At 42.7% G+C, this 21231-nt stretch overlaps 1 protein-coding gene across 2 annotated transcripts in view; it reads right to left on the reverse strand.

Moving 5' to 3' along the window:
- Positions 1–779: 779 nt before the first annotated feature.
- LOC101864676 overlaps positions 780–21231 on the reverse strand; it is a 23466-nt gene continuing 3014 nt past the window's right edge. For both annotated transcript variants that reach the window (XM_035968727.1, XM_005094259.2), the window contains exons 3-11: positions 18719–19011; positions 17125–17390; positions 12817–12957; positions 9951–10159; positions 8840–9152; positions 7148–7303; positions 5506–5666; positions 4445–4627; positions 780–3758 (exon numbers count right to left, since the gene is read on the reverse strand). In XM_035968727.1, the coding sequence (XP_035824620.1) occupies positions 1100–3758; positions 4445–4627; positions 5506–5666; positions 7148–7303; positions 8840–9152; positions 9951–10159; positions 12817–12957; positions 17125–17390; positions 18719–19011 (4381 nt within the window). In that variant the 3' untranslated portion in view covers positions 780–1099. The remainder of the gene's footprint in view (positions 3759–4444; positions 4628–5505; positions 5667–7147; positions 7304–8839; positions 9153–9950; positions 10160–12816; positions 12958–17124; positions 17391–18718; positions 19012–21231) is intronic.

The raw sequence follows: 21231 nt of genomic DNA on the forward strand, positions 1-21231 counted from the left end.
TCTCTCTCTCTCTCTCTCTCTCCCTCTCTCTCACTCTCTCTCTCTATCTATCTATCTATCTATCTATCTATCTATCTATCTATCTATCTATTTCTCTATCTATATGTCTATCTATCTATATCTCTCTCTCTCTTTTTGCTAGATCATTTTGATGGTAAAAAGCTGTTGCGAGCTGCTTTAGATACTCGGGGGTGCCTTAGTCCCTGTCGTAAACAAACCAAGATGCTCACAACAGCAGTCGCGTTGGAAGAATATCCTACCGTTCATAATGCATGAAAGAAGTAATAAACCTGTCTTTAAAGTATCCTTAATTTCAAATCTCAATACTCCCCTACCCCACCCCTTTTCCCGCAACCTTACGCCCCTTTCCGGCCTCTGACCATAAAAATACAACCACCAACCCCAGCCCCCTATTTTGAGTGGCAGAAAAATATTTTAGACATGAAGACAGGACAGACAGACAGACAGACAGACAGACAGACAGACCGACAGACAGACAGACAGACAGACAGACAGACAGACAGACAGACAGACAGACAGGCAGACAGACAGATAGATAGATAGATAGATAGATAGATAGATAGATAGATAGATAGATAGATAGATAGATAGATAGATAGATAGATAGAGAGAGAGAGAGAGAGAGAGAGAGAGAGAGAGAGATAGAGAGAGATAGATGTTTGATTTAAGCATCCAGACAGTACTGCTTCAACTCAAAGAAGGCAAAAATCAAGCAGAACCTCAGCCATGAAAGGGTTCGAGGCATCAATAAAGTGGCAAAAGATTGTTTTTTTAATTTCAGAATCCAATCTACTCATGTCAATCAGTAAAGCCCAAAACAAGGAGTCAGATTCAAGTCACTTACTACTTGTCCTACCAATCACTGTATTACGTTAAATTCAAATAAAGTAAATGCACTTGTGGCACGTTAATACTTCTTCGATAATACACCAATGTATTTGTTTGCCATGCGTTGTCTTTTTTTACCTTTGAAAAAAAGGAGGGGGGCACGGGCGTCTTGATTTTGCGTGGGAGGAGAGGGTGGGAGGGGCGATTTTCAAGGAAGCAGGACATTGAATAAACCTTTTGATAGACAGTGTCACGGGCATTTTGTAAAGGTTTCAGCACCCTGGGTGGCATCCCCTGCAGCTTCATTCAGTTGCAGCTCCTGCCCGACTGACTGCTGTTCCCACTGAATAATGGCAGGATTGTCTCCCTTCATAGGTTGGAAGGTACCGTCTGTGTCCCCTGAAAAAGGCGAGTTATGTTCTTTCACCTTGGATTCGTTGTTTGCACCACTGTGTCCACTGATCTTGGTTAAGGATACGTCATCCGTGAGTAGAGGAAAGTTGTTTCTACCATTTTTTGAAAGCGAAACAATCGTTTTTAAAGGCCTGTAATCAGTCTCTCTCGGTGTTACGCAGTCTTTTAGATGACATCGTATTCTCTCTCGATTTGTTTTCTTTGTTGATATATCCAATCCATATTTTCCTGATTCATCTAACGAAACTTCCTGGACTACACATTGATCTCCGTTTACCTGAAATTCAACTAAATGTACATCCCTCGAGCGAGGCTGCGTTGCCCCAACATTAGTTTCAGGAAGGTCAGCCAAACTACCATTATTTTCTTCGGGATTTTCGAAACTTAGAGACTCTGTGTTTCCAAATTCATTCCCGGTGATAGATTCGGTAGAGCGGTACTGGCCGCCTTGTACCTTTGAACTAGCGTAGCCTTCTGATGCTTGATTCACACAAGGTTCGGACTTCACACCTTGGGATTCTTCATCATCACCATCAAATTTGCTCTCGGTAGACCAAGTAGTCTCCTGGCTAGTAAAAGCAAACAGTGAACCTGATTTCTCTGCCTGTGAATTAGTTTCTCTACATTCTTCTTGTGTTGAACAGTGTTCATTCGGATGGTCATTTTCTGATTCTTCTGAGGTCTGCGAATTATCCTCTGTGACCGTAGGTTCTATATTCATTTTTTCTTCAGGAGTCACTTGTGGTGCAACCTCAGAATCCTCAAAGGCTACCATCCCTCTTATTGTGTCTTCTTTGGGACACTCTAGCGCCTGCGTATGCGGCCCCTGTGACGTCATTAATTCTTCGTCGGAGAGCGTACTGTTAACTAATACCACGTCGTAGTATGTTTCAAGTTTTTCTCCTTCAAACGATATCTTATGTGAGGACACAGTGTCAGAATATTTAGTACTTTCCTCTTTAGTGCAGTTTTTATGCTCTGGGTCATCGTGAGACTGTGTTTCTGCGCTGTGCTCAATCTTGGGATCAGAAGGCAACACCTCGCTACAGGATGAGTCTGTGTGTTGTTGTGTTGAAGATGCTAAATCTACTTGTACAAAAGCATCGGTCCTCGGATTTTCAGCGACCTGATTCGAGCTAATGCCTTGTAAGTCGTCATGTGAGGAGAATTGAGACGTATCCATATTTGTTATATCACTACCTGTCTTTGGAGTAGTTTTATCGTTCGAGGGCTCCAACCTCGGTAAGTGTGGCTGGGGAGAGGAAGAGGTGTGGTCTTCTAAAGCAAATTCTGCTTCTTGGATTTGACAGTCTTCTAAATCTGCTAGTGTTGATGAACTGTGCTTCTCGGAAATAAGATTAACTTGATCCTGAAGAGCCACTATTTCATCAGGACTACATACCTCCATACTCATTACATACTCATGCCATGATGGAAATCCCGATAGTTTCTCCATCCCGTCAGATCCCGCATGGGCTATGAAATGTGTGTTTTCAAAAACTGAGGAAGGACCTTCATACATTGCATTCCCCTTGACCTGTACAGAGTCCTCATCCGATTCTCCAAAGTCCTTGCATGGCATATTTTCAGGTGCAAGCCCACCCATTACAATATCTTCTTGGAAACTTTCGAGAGTCGGGGTGTTCTCGTGAACTACTCTACCTGGTATGATATCTTCGCGGGAGCTTTCAAGTGTTGGCAAGCTTTTGTGTTCCGACTCACCAGGTTCCTTCTCCTTCCCTTCGCTTTGACTGCCGTACACCGTTCCTTCGCTGTCAGGAAACTCTTCATTGTCAGCGAACGACTCGAGACCATCATCAGAGAACAGACCAAGATGACCGGAAATGAAACAAGTACCCTCCTCGCCTTTCAAGCCTGGGCCTTCCTTGGTGTAACTTGTAATCGGAAATTGTAACGGTTCCCCTGTTGCATGCACTTCGTCAACTCCTGTCGGTTGAATGATCTTATTTCCGGTGTTGTGTTGCATTTCTTTTATTACATCAGCGCAATTATTCTGTAATACTTTTTCCTGCTCTTCCTCTACGGGGACTGCCTCTCCCAGATTCACTATTTCTGTAGTAGATCTCGCTTTTATCTCTTTGGTATTCTCAAGCACAAGATCCTTTCCATTTATCGTCCGAGAAAGTGTACTGTACGTCATTGCCCTGCCCGGCATGGAGAGGATGGGTGAGGTCTTGGACCGGGTATTGTTCCACAGTCTCTTCAGTAGTGCTCCTGCGGTGATCACCTTGAGCGGCACAGCCCACACAAAGACACAGCCGTCCCCTGTGGAGGACACGATGTACCTCATGTTGGTGGAGAAGCGAAGCCCGCTCACGCCTTTTGAAGGGCTGCACACTGAAGTGAGCAGAATGCCGCGCGGGTAGCTCAAGATGTTGATGGTGCGATTGGTACAAGCACAAAGTAGAAGAGTCCTGCTTTTGTTTAAAAACAATTTCTCCAAATGGGCCTTTTCGTCAAGAGAAGCGTGGAATCTGTGGGGGGGGGGGTAGAAAAACCGAGGGGAATTATTGGTAACTGTTGAAGTATTTCTGAAAATTATAATTTGGTCGTTTTAGAGCATTTGAGATGTCGAGAGTTGCAAAGACACTATGACTCTTGAAGATCACTAGCCCTCCCCTCAAATATTATAGAGGATTAGGACATTCAAAATCCTTTGTGGTTTGCCAAAAAGTGAAACTCCTCTAATGGTGTAAAATGCATATTGTTGTTTTTAATCTATGCTCTGGGGAGCTTTTTTCGACATCGTGTTTACTTTCTATTTTCCGTTCTGTCTTTCCTTCATTCCTTCCTTTTTGTTTTTTACCACTGAGCCATATGCAATTTTTTAAATGAACAGAAACGCTAGCGAATTGGGAGATTTAGACAGTTCGCTTTTCCACAAACAGGGCACAACTTCAAAGATGACAGGTTTTCACTCATACATCATGACCTTTCTGATATGTGCTTGGCATCTGTTGTCGGTATCTACTGTGTGGTCTGCCCATCCCTCTTTCCCATGGAGTTGTGGAACAAGGGCACGGACTTGCAAATGAACAGACCCCTGATACCCTGGTGTTTGGCTATACTTCCAAAAAAAAGTAACAGTGTCCAGAAGAGCGCTAAACTCATACAAAAAAATGAACTATTCTATTCGTGTCAGATCGTGATGGGTGCACACCTCTGTACGTGTCTTTGGCTGAGCACATCAAAGATGCTGACTTCCCCGTTGAGTCTGCCTACGGTCAGGTGATAGTCCTCTTGGCTGATGACCAGATCAACTACGGAACTGGAAGTGTGATGACAGGTGTAGGGCTTGAACTCGGGGACTCGGCGCCATGGACTGCGACACAACACCACAGATCTAGAAAAGAGGTAGGCAGTGTTGAGGGGAAAGAGATCCAAGAGTAATCGAGAGCGAGAACTCTTCTATGCCCAGGCATAAAAAGGTAGAATATTTGCTTGAAAGAAAGTTTCTTACTAAGCTTGATTCTATTTTAATTATGTATCCTTTTTATGAGATATCAAGTTATTTGCGTCTCTATTTAACAATACGTGTGTATAAATTGGAGTAGTTGGGTATTCGCACGGGTCTCTAAGATAAAGGCCTACATTATTTTCTTCACATAAAAGGTAGACAATGGTAATAAGATTTCGCAACGCGCACCTCACTTCGAATAGACAGAATTAGATCAAACCACCCAAAAACATGCACACACACACACACACACACACACACACACACACACACACACACACACACACATACACACACACAAATAGATAGGTGTCTCTGTAGTGGCTGTGTGCTTTCGTATATGTAGGTGTATATTGGCCAATCAAGAAAAAACCAATCAGTTTATTTTTTTAATAGAAGTATGACCATATGCGAAGGATGAGATAGATTCTAAATTTGCTGCAGCGACAGAAGATCAGGAACAATTGTTACTAACTGCTGCTTTTTCTTTCCCCTTCCTTACTATCGTCATTTTTCCTCTACTTCTTTTGTATGTTTGTCACTCTCTTGTGAACTGCTATTTCCCGGGTGTCTTGATAATCGAAGCAGATTTTGAGCAGTTGAGGCTAGAGAGGTGAGCAGAGTAAGCCTGATTCCCCGTTTGGATTTCTCTATTGACATCCACCTCTTGGCGCTCACATGACCTGCCTTATGCAGTTGCGAGTGCTGTAAAACCTTACTGAAACTAAAACTAAGTAACAAAAAGATCTGTACTGCAAACTGACCTGTCCAGGCCTGCAGACACGAGAATCAATTTCTCTGGAGTGTAGCACAGACCGAGAGACGTCACAGAACTGGAGTGAAGCAGTAGAGTGCTCAGCAAGCCGAACTTGCTGTCCACGTTGAAAATGTTGATCAATCGATCTTTGCCGCTGCTGATCATGAGCTGCAATGAAAAGCGGGGTCATGGGGTTGGATGAAAAAACCGGGGGGGGGGGGAGGGAGGGTCGGAGACCACGTGAATCGGCTTCAAGAGAGACGATTGAGAACGACAAAAAAGTGGTGTATTGCTCTCAGAATCCCATACCGACAAAATAAATTGCTATTCTCACGAGAATAAGAGGGGCTTAAGGTTTCCTGTTCGTGCAGATTAAGAACAAATAAAGGCAATATCTTCAAATCGGCTTCCTTTGTGAAAGCGGAGCTCAAAAATGCGTTGCCATCGATCAGCATTTGGATCGATAACGTGAGAACAATGTTGGGACAAGTGCATATAGCGTTAGTGAGTTGTCATAGCCATAAAATAGTGGAACATTTCATATTTACCGAGAAAAAAAACGTTACGGTTATTTTGAATGTATGGGGGGGTTTTTAGCCAACGGAAAACACTGACAAAATGAAGACATCAACAGCAAAATAATATATGCCCAGAAAAGGATTCTTGGTTTGCTCCGATTTATCCTTTCAGAACAGCAAAAACCTACAAGTATAACAATTCATTCCTAACGTCATAATTACTAGAAATTCAGTCACTGCCACGATTCTAGGTGAGTGCGTCCGTGTATGTATAATGTGTGTGTGTATGTCTGTGTGTGTGTGTGTGTGTGTGTGTGTGTGTGTGTGTGTGTGTGTGTGTGTGTGTGTGTGTGTGAGAGAGAGAGAGAGAGTGAGAGAGAAAGAGAGAGAGAGAGAGAGAGAGATTATGTTTGTGTGTGTGTGTGTGTGTGTGTGTGTGTGTGTGTGTGTGTGTGTGTGTGTGTGTGTGTGTGTGTGTGTGTGCATGTGTGTTGACGAGTGGGTGTGCATGTATGCATTCACCATGCTACAACAAAAGTCTCTTTGCGAAGATCAATAATTTCTTGTCTTATCTAATCATAAATCTGGACTTTCCATTTTTGGTTCGAGGCCTACAAAAAATATATGGCCTCAAGTTTATTACTGCTAATTGAACATTGACGTCATCGCAACAAACCACGAGATGTGTCCATATTGTCCTGGTCTCGAAATAACCTTTACGTTTGCAGAGGAGTCCAGGATTATGTTGATGCAGGAGAAAAACATATTCTATAATTTGAATAGTTCCGCCTTCGAAATCACGTTTGGGTAAAGTGACAAACCTGTGGAAGCGCCAAACAAAATATAAAAAAACAAAAAAACAGCACAAAACAGCACTAAACAAAACAATACGAAACAATAGAACAAATCAAATTTTTTTAAAAACATATGAACGTGCCTCATAGGTTTTTGAGAGACTATTTTAAACTGCGGAAAATGCCCCTTTTTGTGTTAAATAGTGTATGATGTCATTCCTCTATACAGGCACACCGCATGGAGATCTGTACTTTGAAGATGGCTGAAAACAGTACGTCAGCAAACGGACAGACAAACAACGAACAGGCCGGACAAAGAATACGTGAGCAGAAGTACCCTGAGCCGTGAGTCTTTGTGGGAGAAGAAGCAGAGCGTGGTCACCATGCGCGTGTGTCGCTGCAGGATCTCCACATTGACCAGAGTTTGGGCGTCATATACCGCGATCAGTCCGTGGTTGTCGCCCGTGGTGATCAGGTCGTTTTCTGGACTCACCTGGGAAGGACGTTAGGACGTATGGCACAGGTTTAGCTCCGTTCAACTCTGTAAGGTTGACAGAGCATTGGAATTGCGAGTTTGTGTAATACCCAACATTGGAATAGCGAGCTTGTGCAATACCCAGCATTGGAAAAGCGAGTCTGTTTTGATTGTCGAAGTATCAAACTTCGGCGCTACTCGAGGCAGAGGGGGACTGTAAGCATGGCAACCAATGCTTGCCCCTATTTGTTTCCGGAACATTCCATGCATCAAAGATGTTTCTTAACAAAGTAAAATCAAATCTACCACCCAACCTGTAAATAAACCTGTTTCCGTGCCGTCATCGATTTCTAACGAGGTTTTTACAAAATCTTACCATTATCTAAAAACTCTCACGTTTCTAATGTGACCCGTGATGACAGTCTCAAATCCGTTGAACACAGAAAGCGTTTTAAAAAGAATGTCTATCGATTACCTTAAATAATCATGGAGCTGCTTGTTATTCCCATGGTGAACAGTTGAGGTAAAACCTCTCGCTATTCCTCTGTCCTCCTGTAAAGTCATCTAAGATGGAGCCAAGTGGTTGGAGAGCCATGATAACACTCCAAAATAAGCAACGTCAAGAATACTTGAAGGAGCGATTCCAACTAGAATTCTCCGCTTCACAGCCTGTTTCAGCACAAACTGCGCTCGGGGAGTATAACATTGTGAAATAAAACTAGCCAGCATCAAAAATGGGTTTGTTTCTATAAGTGTGTGTGTGGGGAGCTGTGGGGCTTTTTGTGAGGGGAGCTAGGGAGGGTTGGACAGACCTAAAGTTAACTCCGTAAACTTTTGCTGTACCAGCAAGCCTGTCGTTGAGGATGAACAAATCTCCCAATTTTGTTCACAAACTGAATGTAGCTATTCGGCAGTTTACTCTGTACAGTGTTTGAATGACCCAAAAACAAAAACAACTGAACTGTGGAATCAGGTGCCGTTCAGTTGGTTTCAATACAACAACAAAAAAAGAAAATCAATCCAAAACATATCTCGCAATTGTAACGCTGTTTCAGCAAAACCGCGAAAACACCAGATAAGCGATTGTATTGCTTTAAAAAGAAATAAATCAATTCCCTCCTACGCTATTGTGATCGTTCTTGATTCCCACCTAAACCAGTCGGATGAGTAACTTCGCTGCTTTAAATATAACTATTCCACAGTTCGCTGTTGTAACGATTCTCGAGTACTCCCTAAATCAAAGGAGAACCGGATAGATAAGTATGCTGCTCAAACAAACCGACTCCATGCCTTCACTGCTATGAGATTCTTGATTACTCCCTTAATCAAACAAGAACCGGATAAGTAGGTATGCTGCTCAAACGGAGCGACTCCACACTTTTGCTACTGTAAGATTCTCAATTCCAACCTAATTCGAAAGAGAACCAGACAAGTAAGTATGCAGCTCCAACAAAACGACTCCACACCGTCGCAACTATGAGATCCTCGATTCCTACCTAAATCGAAAGAGAACCGGATAAGTGACGATGCAGCTCAAACAAAACAACTTCACACCTTCGCCGCGGTGATCATTCTCGATTCTTGCCTGGCATCTTCCTTCGCAGGGGTGACAGTGGCAGTAGCAACAGCAGGGTCTTCGGAGGGTCGAGCTGGCGGTGGTTTCTCAAAGCACGTGTAGATGGTCTTGCTGCTCTCGCAGCAGATGCTGCGCTGCATGGACAGTTGCCACAGGCGCACGGTGGAGTCGTGGGAAACCGTCACCACCGTCTCGCTGTCCCAGGGGGAGGAGGGCCAGGCCGGGTTGGTGTTGACGACAGACATCACGTCCAGCCCGGAGATAGCTTTGCTGTGACTCACAGAATAGTGGCTGGGTAGGGTGGTGACGTGAGGGGGGACGGGTGGAGGTGGGGGGGGGGGGGTAGGTGGTGTAAGACAAATTATTATTAGATCATCAAAATAATAAGATTTTAATTGGTCTCACATCTGATCACGATATTTGGTTAGTTTGGTTGGTTGGTATGACTGGTTGGTAGGTTTTTTGGTTGGTTGGTTCATTGGTTGGTTGATTGGTTGGTTGGTTGGTTGGTTGGTTGGTTGGTTGGTTGGTTGGTTGGTTGGTTGGTTGGTTGGTTGGTTGGTTGATAAATTGACTGAGTGGCGTTTTGTATGCTTGTTTGGTGAAGAGAGAAACACGCATTGTAAGGCTATGCTAAGCCGAGGGAAACCCGAAGATAAAAAAACAGAACTGCAAAAAATAGGTACATGTAGAATCAACCCCAAACATCCCCTAACATCTAGTGCAAAGCAGTATCCCTGTTTTAGAGAGCATTTTATGCAGATTGTTAAATACAGATGCGTGTGCAAATTAAACGAAATGTTTCAGTTTTGTCAAAAAGTCATTGTCAGTGTTTGATCAGAAACTTAAGATTCATATATAATTACGAAATGCAAGTCAATAAATGTTTCACTGATTTATCAGGTGTTGATTTTAGATGAGCATTTGTTGTTTCGTTAGGACTATCCTAAGCTTTTAATATAAAGTCGATGTACTTGCTTCTCTTTCTTTTCATTCTAGACAAAAATAGCTTCAACCGAAGCACGAGTTTCCGGAGAGTAGTAATTGAGGAAGTGAGTGTGTGGTGGGTTGGCGTCTGGAAATACAAACGTTTTCTTTATGTCTTCCTCATCCTTTATGTCCCAAATGCACAGACTTCCGTTCGACAGGGCGGCGACAAGCAGACGGTGGGTGTGGTCGAGAGAGAGAAAAACGTGGGCTCTGTACTCGTCTATAATCGAGTCGACGGCCGAGTCCTGGCTCTGAAGCACCTGCTCCGCGAAGCAGATGTCCAGTGGTGACGTCAGAGACATTCTGCGCTGTGGCCGCAGGGGTGGGAAAAGCGCTCATTATTCAGACACGCGCAAGCAACTGCAGCTACAAATACACACAATTATTCTCACATACACATGCAAACAGCAAAACACACATACTAATGATATTCACACACACATACACACACACACACACACACACACACACACACACACACACACACACACACACACACACACACACACACACATACAGACACGCTCGCACGCAGGAACTCATACACGCACGCACGTGGGATTTTTCTCGTTAGCACAAGTTCACTGCCTTTTCGGTTGCGACTCGTATTCTTACTTTGGTTGATTAGTACAACTAAACGTACGTTAACGAGTGGCTAGAGGGTGCTATTGGTAGGTCCTACTTCTATTCTTCCCCTCTGTGTTTCTCCCTTCTGTTTTAACTATCCCCACTCTATGGCCGTTATTGTGTCGATAAGTTTCTATTTACTCATACGCAGAAATATGTAAATTAAAATGTGTGTGTGTGTGGGGGGGGTGGGTGTGTGTGTGTGTGTGTGTGTGTGTGTGTGTGTGTGTGTGTGTGTGTGTGTGTGTGTGTGTGTGTGTGTGTGAATATCATTAGAATTGTGTGTGTGTGTGTGTGTGTGTGTGTGTGTAAATGTTTATAAATCGCCTGATTTTCATGGAATTAACAATGATAATTTGTGCCGGTTTTTGGTGCTAACTGGCGGAAAGTGTTTGTAATAACTTACCATCTTGCCTCCTTATTATTCAAATTTTGGAAGGTATGGGCAGAGTTTTAATCCTCTATGAACATCTAATGGAACGTAACATAAGGTAGAGAGATTGCCCTCCCCAAAGGGTTTGGCTTAAAACACACAAAAGACAAGGAGAAACGTATTTCAGCAAATATTGTGGGTTGTTGTTCAGGTGAGGTTTGCTTCTTCTTTCCTATCAAACACACACACACACACACACACACACACACACACACACACACACACACACACACACACACACATACACACACACACACACACACATACACACACACACACACACACATACACACACACACACACACACACACACACACACACACAAACACACACACACACACACACACACACACACACACACACACACACACGCACTTGGGATTCTTGTCTTTAGTGTCCCATACCAATAGCCCCCTCTAGCTACCCGTTAACTTACGTTTAGTTATACTAATCAACCAAAGTAAGAATCCGAGTGGCAACAGAAAATGCAGTAAACGTGTGCTTAAGACAAGAATCCCATGTGTGTGTGTGGGGGGGGGTGCGTGGGTGGGTGGTTGACGGGTGCTCTGGTGTGGTTTGCTCCTTCTTTCCTATCAAATATCTATCATCCTTATCTCCCCTTCTTCTTTTTTATGTTTGTTACTCTCTTGTAACAGAACGAAGGAATGAGAGCCATACCCGGTTACATAAAAGATACATCAGCCGCTGCAATGCGATATGTGCCAGGCCTACCCGGCATGGACGGAAGACACAAGCTAGCACAGGTCAAAGCTTATCTGAAAGTCTGCGCAGATCCACAGCATCATCTTCATGACAAAGTAGGTTGTCAGACTAACCCAAGACTCAAACAGGGCAAAGAGTGGATGGCCCAGACAGTGCAAACCATTGAAGAGTGGTCCCACTGTGGAGGTAATCAGACGAGGGGAGACACTGGTACCGCTTGCGGACGAGGTGAAAGACTGATTCACTCAGGTGATTGCTACATTGCGGGGTGAATGTCCTGAATGGCCTGAGGGAGAAACACCTGCTGAATCCAGAAGCTAATTGAAGAGAACTGTAGAGAGGATGAAACCATCATCTTCACTGATAGTTCTGTTCAGCGTGGGATCAAATCAGGCTGGGTTTACACGGCTTCTTGCCAAGGAGTAACAATCCAAGAGCCATTTGGGGCAACGGGCCTCACTACATCAAGCATGTCCGAGGAGATCAAGGCCATCACTGAGGTTCTGAAATGGCTTCGCACTAATGGAAACCAGCAGGCTACCTTTGTTACAGACTCAATGAGTACTCTGAATAAGATCCTGACCGGCAGCTTCTATGCAGATTGGTTTAAGATAATCCAAACAGCAAAATCAGACTCTTGCAGTGGATCTTCTGCCCAGGACATGCAGGAGTCAAGGGAAATGAAAGAGCAGAGATAAGCTAGCAAGCTCCGCAAACATAGATGGAGTGCTTACCCTTGATCCTCCAACTGTAGTTGCCCTTGTCCGAGAACACCTAGCCAGCAGCCGTGAAAAGGACTACTTCACGAAGGAGATTGTGATTGAGAAAGGAGTACATCCTAGTGAAGGCAGGAGGAGTAGCCTGCGTGACCCCATCAGACCCTACAACAACCAGCTGATGATCGAGACAATTAGCCTGCCCACACCGAAATAGTCCCTTATGAAGAGGATCGAGGGAGCTTGCAGCACCCCGTCTTCCTAAGACCCAAATTTTACATTCAAGTATTCAAAAAAGGAGCAAACCCCACCAGAGCACGCGCCAAACACTCACATTGCTGGGTTCTCCAACGATCTAAATTGTAGCGAATGGGGCGTTAACCATGTGCAACCATTTAAACTTACAACCAAAAACAGGGTGTCACGAACTCCGAATTTAACGTCTATTTCAGACAGAACTATTTACCTGTAAAGTCTCTACATCCAGGAAGATGACGTATCCACACTCTGAGCCAACTATCAGGTCCGTGTTGTGGACCTGGACACTGGACAATTGAAGGTTCCGTAGAAGTTTACTTTTCTTCACTGTGCGGTGCTCGACGGATATCTTGCAAGAATTGAGAAGAATGCCAGGAACGGAAAAAATTGGTAAAATTAGCCCAAACACATAACTCACGATTTTTATATGAACTCAGGATAATAGATAACGTATATTATATCATCATCATCCAGAGCCAGATCTGCTACAGACATCGGCGATCATGGTTCTTCATTCATTCCTTTGCTCGGATGCTCTTAAAAAGCTACTTTTCCCTGATCTTTCCCTGTTACTCATTTGTTTAGGTTCCATAAGTAGGTTGTTTAAGGCCTACCCCTGCCTCGTTTACCTTCGATTTTGCCAGTGTGATCTAGATGTTCAAGACCCTTATGTCTATTCAGGTGTCCCAAAAAATGCATTTGTCGTTTCCTGATTGTTTTTAACTGTGAGTTCCCCAAGTGGGCTTCCCTCATTTGATTCCTTTTCCTTCCACGATACTTTCAGCAGTCCCCTAAGAAACCACATTTCTGTTGCTTCTATTTTATTTTCATTGTCTTTAGTTATTGTCCAGCATTCACAGCCATATAGAAGGGCTGACCATACAGAGCATTTCAGAACCTTCATTTTGGTAGTCATTGAGATGTTTCTATTTTTCAGGACTGGGCTTATTTTATTGAAACTAGCCTTAGCCATTGTAATTCTCCGTTTTATTTCTGTGGAACATTTGGCATCAGATGTTATCAAATATCCTAGATATTGAAACTGTTGGACTTGTTTAATCTTTTCACCTTTGCTAATGTGATTATAACTAGGATTTGCTGCTTTTTTATATTACCCTGCACTCATTCTGTTTTCTTTACATTCTACACTAATCCTTTACGTTCACTTTCTGTTACAACAGTAGCTAGAAGCAATTGAAGGTCCTTTTCTGAGCCTGCTGTTAAAACTGTGTCATCCGCATATCTGATGTTATTAATATTTTCTCCATTTACTTTTAGACCTGGACATTCTTCTATGTTTCTATGGATTGTTTCACTGTACATGTTAAAGAGGTCTGGTGACATAACACATCCTTGCCTCACTCCTTTCCTAATCTGCTTATATTGACTGTATTCTCCATTAATTCGTATAGCAGCGTTTTGGTCCCAGTACAAATTTCTGATAATTCTTAGATCTTTTCCATCTATGTCTATCTTTTCCAGTATTTTAAATAGCTCACTCATCATGTCTAACTTTATCGAATGCCTTTGAAACATCTATGAAGCATAAATACAGATATTTCTGTGCTCCAATACATCTTTCCATTGACATTGTTAAGATGAATATAGCATTTCTGGTGCCCTTGTCAGGAACAAAGCCGAATTGCGTTTTAGATATCTCTGTTCTCACACTTTTCCTCAATTTTCCTAATATTACTCTCAGCAATATGTTTGTTAAATGACTCATGAGGCTAATTGTTCTATGTATATCACACTCAGTGGCACCTGGTGTTTTAGGTAAAGCTATAAAAACTGACTTCATCAAATCTTTTGGGATCTCACCGCTGTCATAAATAGCATTTAGGAGCTTTGTTGTTATTTCAGTGTCTAGTTCTTCAAGCTCGACAATCACTTCAACTGGAATATTATCTGGCCCCGTGACTTTTCCGTGTTTCATTTCCTAATAGCAGATTGTTCTTCTGCTTTCAGTATTGGTGGTCCATTTATTTCATTCTTTATTATCTGTTTTTCTCCTCTATTATCTTTGAAAAGTTGTTCTATGTATTCTGACCATCTATTTAAGACATCCCCATTGTCCATTAAAATGTCTCCCCCTTTTGATCTTATGCATCCTGTATTTGAGCAGACTTTTGTCCCATTTACTTCTTTGATTTTGGAATGCATGTATTTTCTGTCTTTGTTTTGGTTCTTCTCTATTTGTTGACACTGATCGTTTATCAATGTTTCTCTTTATTTCCCTGTTTTAAGATGTTGTACTCTTCCACATTTGATTTTGCCTGTCTTCTCTCTTCCTTAAGTTTTAATATGTCCTGGGTCATCCATTTTTTATTTGCTCTTTTAGCTTTCGAGGAGATATTATCTTCAACAGCTTCCATTATTGAGTCTTTCATTTTCCTCTACAGTTCTTCTGATTTAGTAATGTTTTCCAGGGCTTCAAATTGATTGTTTACATCTATAGAGAAACGTTCTTTCTGTTCTTGGTTTATCTTTAAAAGATCTATGTCATATTTTGGTTGGTACTTTAAGTTTTTAAGTTTCTTTAGTCTCATCTGCATTTTCCACGTGACTGGTACATGATCACTATCACAGTCTGCTCCTGGCAGTGATTTAGATGATTTAATTACATTTGTTAAACGTTTCTGAATAAGTATGAAATCTTTTTTATTTCTACTTCTATCGCCAGGACTCTTTCAAGTGTATTGTCTCCTTGGACGATTTTCATACCAGGTGTTTGATATCACAATGTCATTTTCTCTGCACCATTCTACCAGTCGTTCCCCACGTTCATTCTCTTTACCCAGTCCGCATGGTCCAACTATATCTTCTATACGAGTTCTTCCTACTTTGGCATTAAAGTTTCCCATGACTACCTTTACATCTTGTGATTTTAACTGTTACACAGCTCTATCAAGGTCTTCATAAAAAGTCTCAACTTCCTCGTTGTCGTGCTCTGATGTTGGTGCATATATTTTGATGACACTTACGTCAAAAGATGTTCCTTCTAATTTAGCCGCGATGACTCTATCTGACACTCCCAAAAACCTTTGATACTCTACGGCTGTTGCTTCGTCAAATAAAATTCTGACTCCTTTTTCATGGGTTTTTCCTCCTGGGAATACAGCTGTTTTGGATCCTCTTTTAATCAAACTTGCCCCCTCCCATCTAACTTCTGAAATGCCTGACATATTTAGCTTCATCCTATCCATTCCCTGCTCTATAATACCTAATGTGCCTTTCTGGTACATTGTTCTCACATTCCACGTGGTTAAGATGTCTATTTTTTCAGCCAGTAGCTGGATGACAATCGGGCGCCACCTGCTGCCCGTGACAGTCCCTACCGAGTGGGGAGTTTAGAGCTGGATCATGAACCCCCTCAACGCTGTTATCTAAGAAATGAATGTTCTTTTCCATGATTGTTCTTGGGAGGTCACAGCAGTGGTTTCCCTTTGCCTACTGCCGGTTTGTGTACAGTTTTCTCTGCTAGCTTTTGTCATCCACTGACAACCCACAAGGCATTGGGAGCTTTGGTGGGACTTATGGCGCCTCCCGTTTCCTAGATTGTCCCTTTTTCGAGTGTGTGAGGCATTTATTGAAGCATCTGCGCCACCGGGAATCTCCTCTACTCTCCACGACCATCTCCCATTTGGTTCGCGACTGCTTAGCAACTAACCTCCATATCTGGAGGCCTTTCCCCTATCTACCACCTGAGGACGCGCTTGGTTCAAGAGTATGAGGACCCAATACAAAATCTTAGTACTTCCCAGGGTACATATACTTTGCCAAAAAAGAACCCGAGACGCGTATTTCATACACCGCTTTGAGTATTGGGTCGCTGGTTGCTCTTAAAAGCTTACCTTGTAACTCAAGCAAGAAAGGGAAAAAAAGACAATTTTTTCTATCTGAAAATTAGTGTTTTACCATAGTGTTTTTGCTATAACGAACATGCTATGATATACACAGTACAGGCATATCGGGCTATGCCAGGAGTATCAACAAATAAACAAACCGCACTGCAGATAGCCACAGTTCAGTTGTTTTGGTTTTTTTAGCAAAAGTCAGCCCGTCTTGTTGTGGATAAGCTTAAATTATCACTCATTTTTTCACTTGACATTTTTTCCTCGCCTATCAATTATTTTTACAATACTGCTATTGACTCGTGGGGTGAAATACAGCTTTGTTACTCAAGGCAGAAATTCTTCTGAGCGGGGTTCTTTCATTCCAGGTACAAATGCACTTATATTGACCCTGTTCCTTTAAATTTTTTCTTCTTCTTCTTTTTCTTCTTCTTCTTCTTCTTCTTCTTCTTCTTCTTCTTCTTCTTCTTCTTCTTCTCTGCACAATTACGTCAGATACAAAAATCCTAATCATTAAACTGTTAACATCTATATAGCATCCCTCCTTACAGGAGGGCTTGCACGATTTCACAATCTCTCACTTGGCTGCACAACAATTTTATTAATTTCCACCACTTCCTCCACGTTGCCTTGGGCGACACAAAGCCTTGGAGCCGAATTACCTTACAGATGACCCCACAGGACGTGACGGCGAACACGAAGCTGGCGGTCCTCCCAGAGCCCCAAGCCACGTCAACAAAAGCCCTGGTCTTGAGTCCGCCGAGGGTGGCTGGCCGGCCGTGCAGCGAGCAGGGACGAGGGTGGAGACTCACGTACGACGACTTTGGCGCGTTGCTAGGCAGGTGAGGGTGCCAGAATTTGACGTGATGCACGCCGCATGTCACGAAGGACGGGCTTGAAGGGGAAAAGGATATGGTGCAGATACCCTCTGTTGAGAGACAGAATCATAGTAACTACTTGGTGCTGCTGCTGTTGTGTGTTTCGAGTACAGAGTAAAGAGAAGCACATCGATACGATAAAAGTCATTTAGTCCAAAGAAAAAAAGCAAGACAGACACAAACAAACATAGGAGTTAAAGTACGGTATAGAAAAAGGAATTAACCTTAAACCAGCCGTCGAAGCTTTGCAGTATGTGGTTTTGGTTATTTTTTTGTTTTTATTATCATAATTGAACGTCGTTTGTTACAAGATGTTGGCCATGTAGAAGACTCAGTGAATAGAAAGCAGTCCAGGAACGAAAAGAAAAATCGTTCGGACCTCATTCGGATTAAAGACTCGAGATTTTTTGCACCAGATCAATTTCGTAACCTTGAGCATCACAGCGGCCTTATTTTGGAAATGGAAAAACAGCTCATGCTCCTTCACGCAAAGAGCCTTTGGAATATGAGATGTGTGGCCTGAGCTCGAAAAGGAAGTTTTTAATAATATGTATAAAATTGAAAAGCGCAAAACTAAGGTATATACGCAACTGAACGCGCAAACTTATTCCTGTTTGAGATTTAGGTACTTTAAACAGTAAGTATGCTGTACTAATGAGAAAGAGTGGTCAATTAATCAACATGGAAGGATTAGTTTGCGTAACGTCAAATAGCCATAGAAAACAAACACTCAGTGGGGCCTAAAGCACAAATCACTGCAAACTGACAGGTAATTAAAATCCGTGTAAAGTATAAGTATATTTTAGACTTAATGGACTAAAACGGGCGTTTATAAGATTTTGCATTTGGCTGCAGAATGTGGAGCTGGTACAAAACAAACAAAAAATCCTATACACCATCTCCATTCTTTCTCACCAAAACTCCCTGCCTGGGCTCGTGTAAACCTGATAATATAAACAGTTTACTGTTCTATCAACTGATGCTCTCTTCCCTGGCTGGTGAACCACTCGTCTACTCGGCCCCACAAGACGACTACTTTGACATACTGGTGATATCTCTTCTCTTCACTTCGTCTTCTGTCCAGCTTTACTTCGTACTGTTTTGTCAATCGAGAAATACCTCCCCACTCCCTCCCCCTTTTTCCACCATCCCCATACTGGTTGTAAAGTCCTCTTTCCTGTATTCCGGAGGTGTCATCTCTGACTCAGTGTAATGACCCTCCATCATTCACGGTCGCGAGCTGCCATTGCACTTTCTGCTATATACGAGGCCTTCTTTATACACAACCTATCCGTGTGTATATAGCAGACAACTAAACTCATTTAGCCAAAAAAAAATCCCTTCCATGCCTCTGTCCTTTTCAAAACCGCTTACCTACCAGAGAACCGGTTGGTGGCCAGCATGTTCTGGCTGGGCCAGGCCCTCACGCAGACGAAGCCGTCGTGTGTTGTCCCCACGGAGGCCAGTACGTCCATGCCAGCGGAGAACCTGGCACACACGATGCCGTGGCAGTGGTCCTTGAAGCTGGCCACGCTCTTGCGCTGAGCGAGGCTCCAGACGTGAAGGGCCGGCGAGCAGCTTCCGGACTCCCCCATGAGCAGGAGTTTGCTGTCCGGGGAGAAACTCACGCACGACACTGCTTTACGGGCCTCGTGGATGTACTGGGTTTGTCTGTGGGAAAGGCAGGTGGTTACTCAAGGGATAACGGCATTTGACTTTGGAAGTACGTGTGCTTTCTCTGTCTCTGTTGCTCTTGGTTGCTCTGAGTTTCGGTCTGTCTGTCATTCTGTCCGTCAGTCTGTTTGTCTGTCTGTCTGTCTGTCTGTCTGTCTCCTTGTCTGTCTGTGTGTCTGTCTGTCTAATTGCCTGTCTGTCAGGCTGCCTTACTCTTTCCTTTCTTTCTCTGTCTTACTCTCTGTCTTTCTCTCTCTCTCTCTCTCTCTCTCTCTCTCTCTCTCTCTCTCTCTCTCTCTCACTCTCTTTTTCTCTCTCCTTCCCGAAAATTGCGCAGTAGGCCAAGAACGTCAAAATCAGCGGTGGGGTGGGCTGGGGGGGGGGAGTTTGCCATCATCTCCATAAATAAGGCACAATATGTTTCCTTTACTTATGATCACGGAATCCTAGAAAATAGCAGGACTGTGGAAAAGATCTTTCAAAAAAGAAAGCATAACTTTTTGTATAGGGAATCTTTCTGCTAGACGGTTAATATACAGAAGAATTTTTACAGCACAGAATATCAATACACCTCTTGAATTTCATCTCAGTTCTTTCGTTTCTTATTCGGGAGCAAATATTTCATCTGTACAAGATGCGTAGGCTTTATCATATTATTACAAAGGTTTTATATTTCATGTTCATTATGATAACAGTATTCTTTTTGAAACCAGGAAGCGCTAGATCTGTATTGATCAACACTGACGTGTTGAGAAGGGAGATTCTCGCCCCTGTACTTTGATATCTACTTATCTTTTTTCAGATATTCCTTTCGTTAGTTTTAGAACTTGTGTAATAAATGTTAATATTCTTTCAGCTACTGGTCTCCATACAAAAATGTGTCAGTATGACCAGCTGTCATTTATGTACTCTTACTTGATATAGGAGCCAGAGATACGCCTAATAAAGACGTCAAAATCACGAAGCTTCGAATAAAGATGAAGAAAACTGAAGAGCATCTTCACTGAGTAGGACATACGTTCCTTTAGTGTAAAGCTATAAGTCGAGTTTTACCCGTTTTTCGCGCCAAGTTCGTTATATTACTCCTGAAAATGTAATAGAATCTACACGTTCCTTAACAGCCCTTGTAACAGCGAGCTAGATTCGCTTCTTTGGGTTACTGGAAGTACAATTTTGGAATTCGCTAGCCATCTTTTACAGGTCGGCCGAAATGTCCAAGGCTTGTATTATGCCTCCTGTGATAGGAGTCGTTCGTACTGTTTTGTTTGATTTTTTAAAACCTAAACAGTAAATGCGTCAAAAAGCGTTGACATGGGGAGGAAGTGGTGGGATAGTAGGGTATAGGTAAGTGGGGAAGATTGTAAATATAGTAGATGAAGGTTGTGTGTAAGAAAACCTATAACTGTAGGTTTCTAAATGCATTTTAAACCAATGAAATATATATCTCAATAAATGTGCATATGGCAATTTCCACAATTGGGCTAGATAAGTCCAAAGCAGTCTTTATTATCCAAATACAGTAAAAACAGTTTAAATCTTCCAGATCTAATTTAGGTACAATTCTTGTATATAACAACTTTCTTTTAAGTGTCGAGCTGATTTAAATGCAGCTAACGTCATGAGGGTAAAAGAACATCGGACGGCGACGATTTCCATTAAGACAGGGGGAGGTCGAAGCATTAGTTCGCACTGACAAGTTGATGGTCCCCAGCGACCTTCACCCATTAGTATAACGTTGTATCCTCAGTCAAAGTACTTTACCCCTTTTGCTTTGAGTATCTAGTCGACAAGTTAAAATAAGTGGGAAAAGTTGGGTGGACTTGAATGGTCAATACAATGTATGTCGCCGCGGGTACTAAAAATTGAAAACTAAAACGAATCAATCGGCTTAAGAGGGGTTACTGTGAATTCTAGTAGGCCATTCATCAGAAAAGATACGCGAGCTTACAAAAAGAAATCATTTTCAATTTAACAACAATAAGATACTGTCTTTTAGCTGGATGTGCATGGTGTCGGATGCGGACGAGGTTCTGTCAGAGATAACGCACACACCTCTAACACTCTCAAGACAACAAGACAACTTACAGTCCTCGCTCCCTCGCTAATCTAATCGACTCCAGACGAACTCATTCTGTATTCACGAGGAACTTGACACCTATCTCCCCGTGTTGGGAGAATGACTTGGAAAAGAGTGGTTCCGGAGTGCCCCCCCCCCCC

The sequence above is a fragment of the Aplysia californica genome, unplaced genomic scaffold, assembly GCF_000002075.1.
Source record: "Aplysia californica isolate F4 #8 unplaced genomic scaffold, AplCal3.0 scaffold00079, whole genome shotgun sequence".
In the NCBI taxonomy this organism is placed as follows: domain Eukaryota; kingdom Metazoa; phylum Mollusca; class Gastropoda; order Aplysiida; family Aplysiidae; genus Aplysia; species Aplysia californica.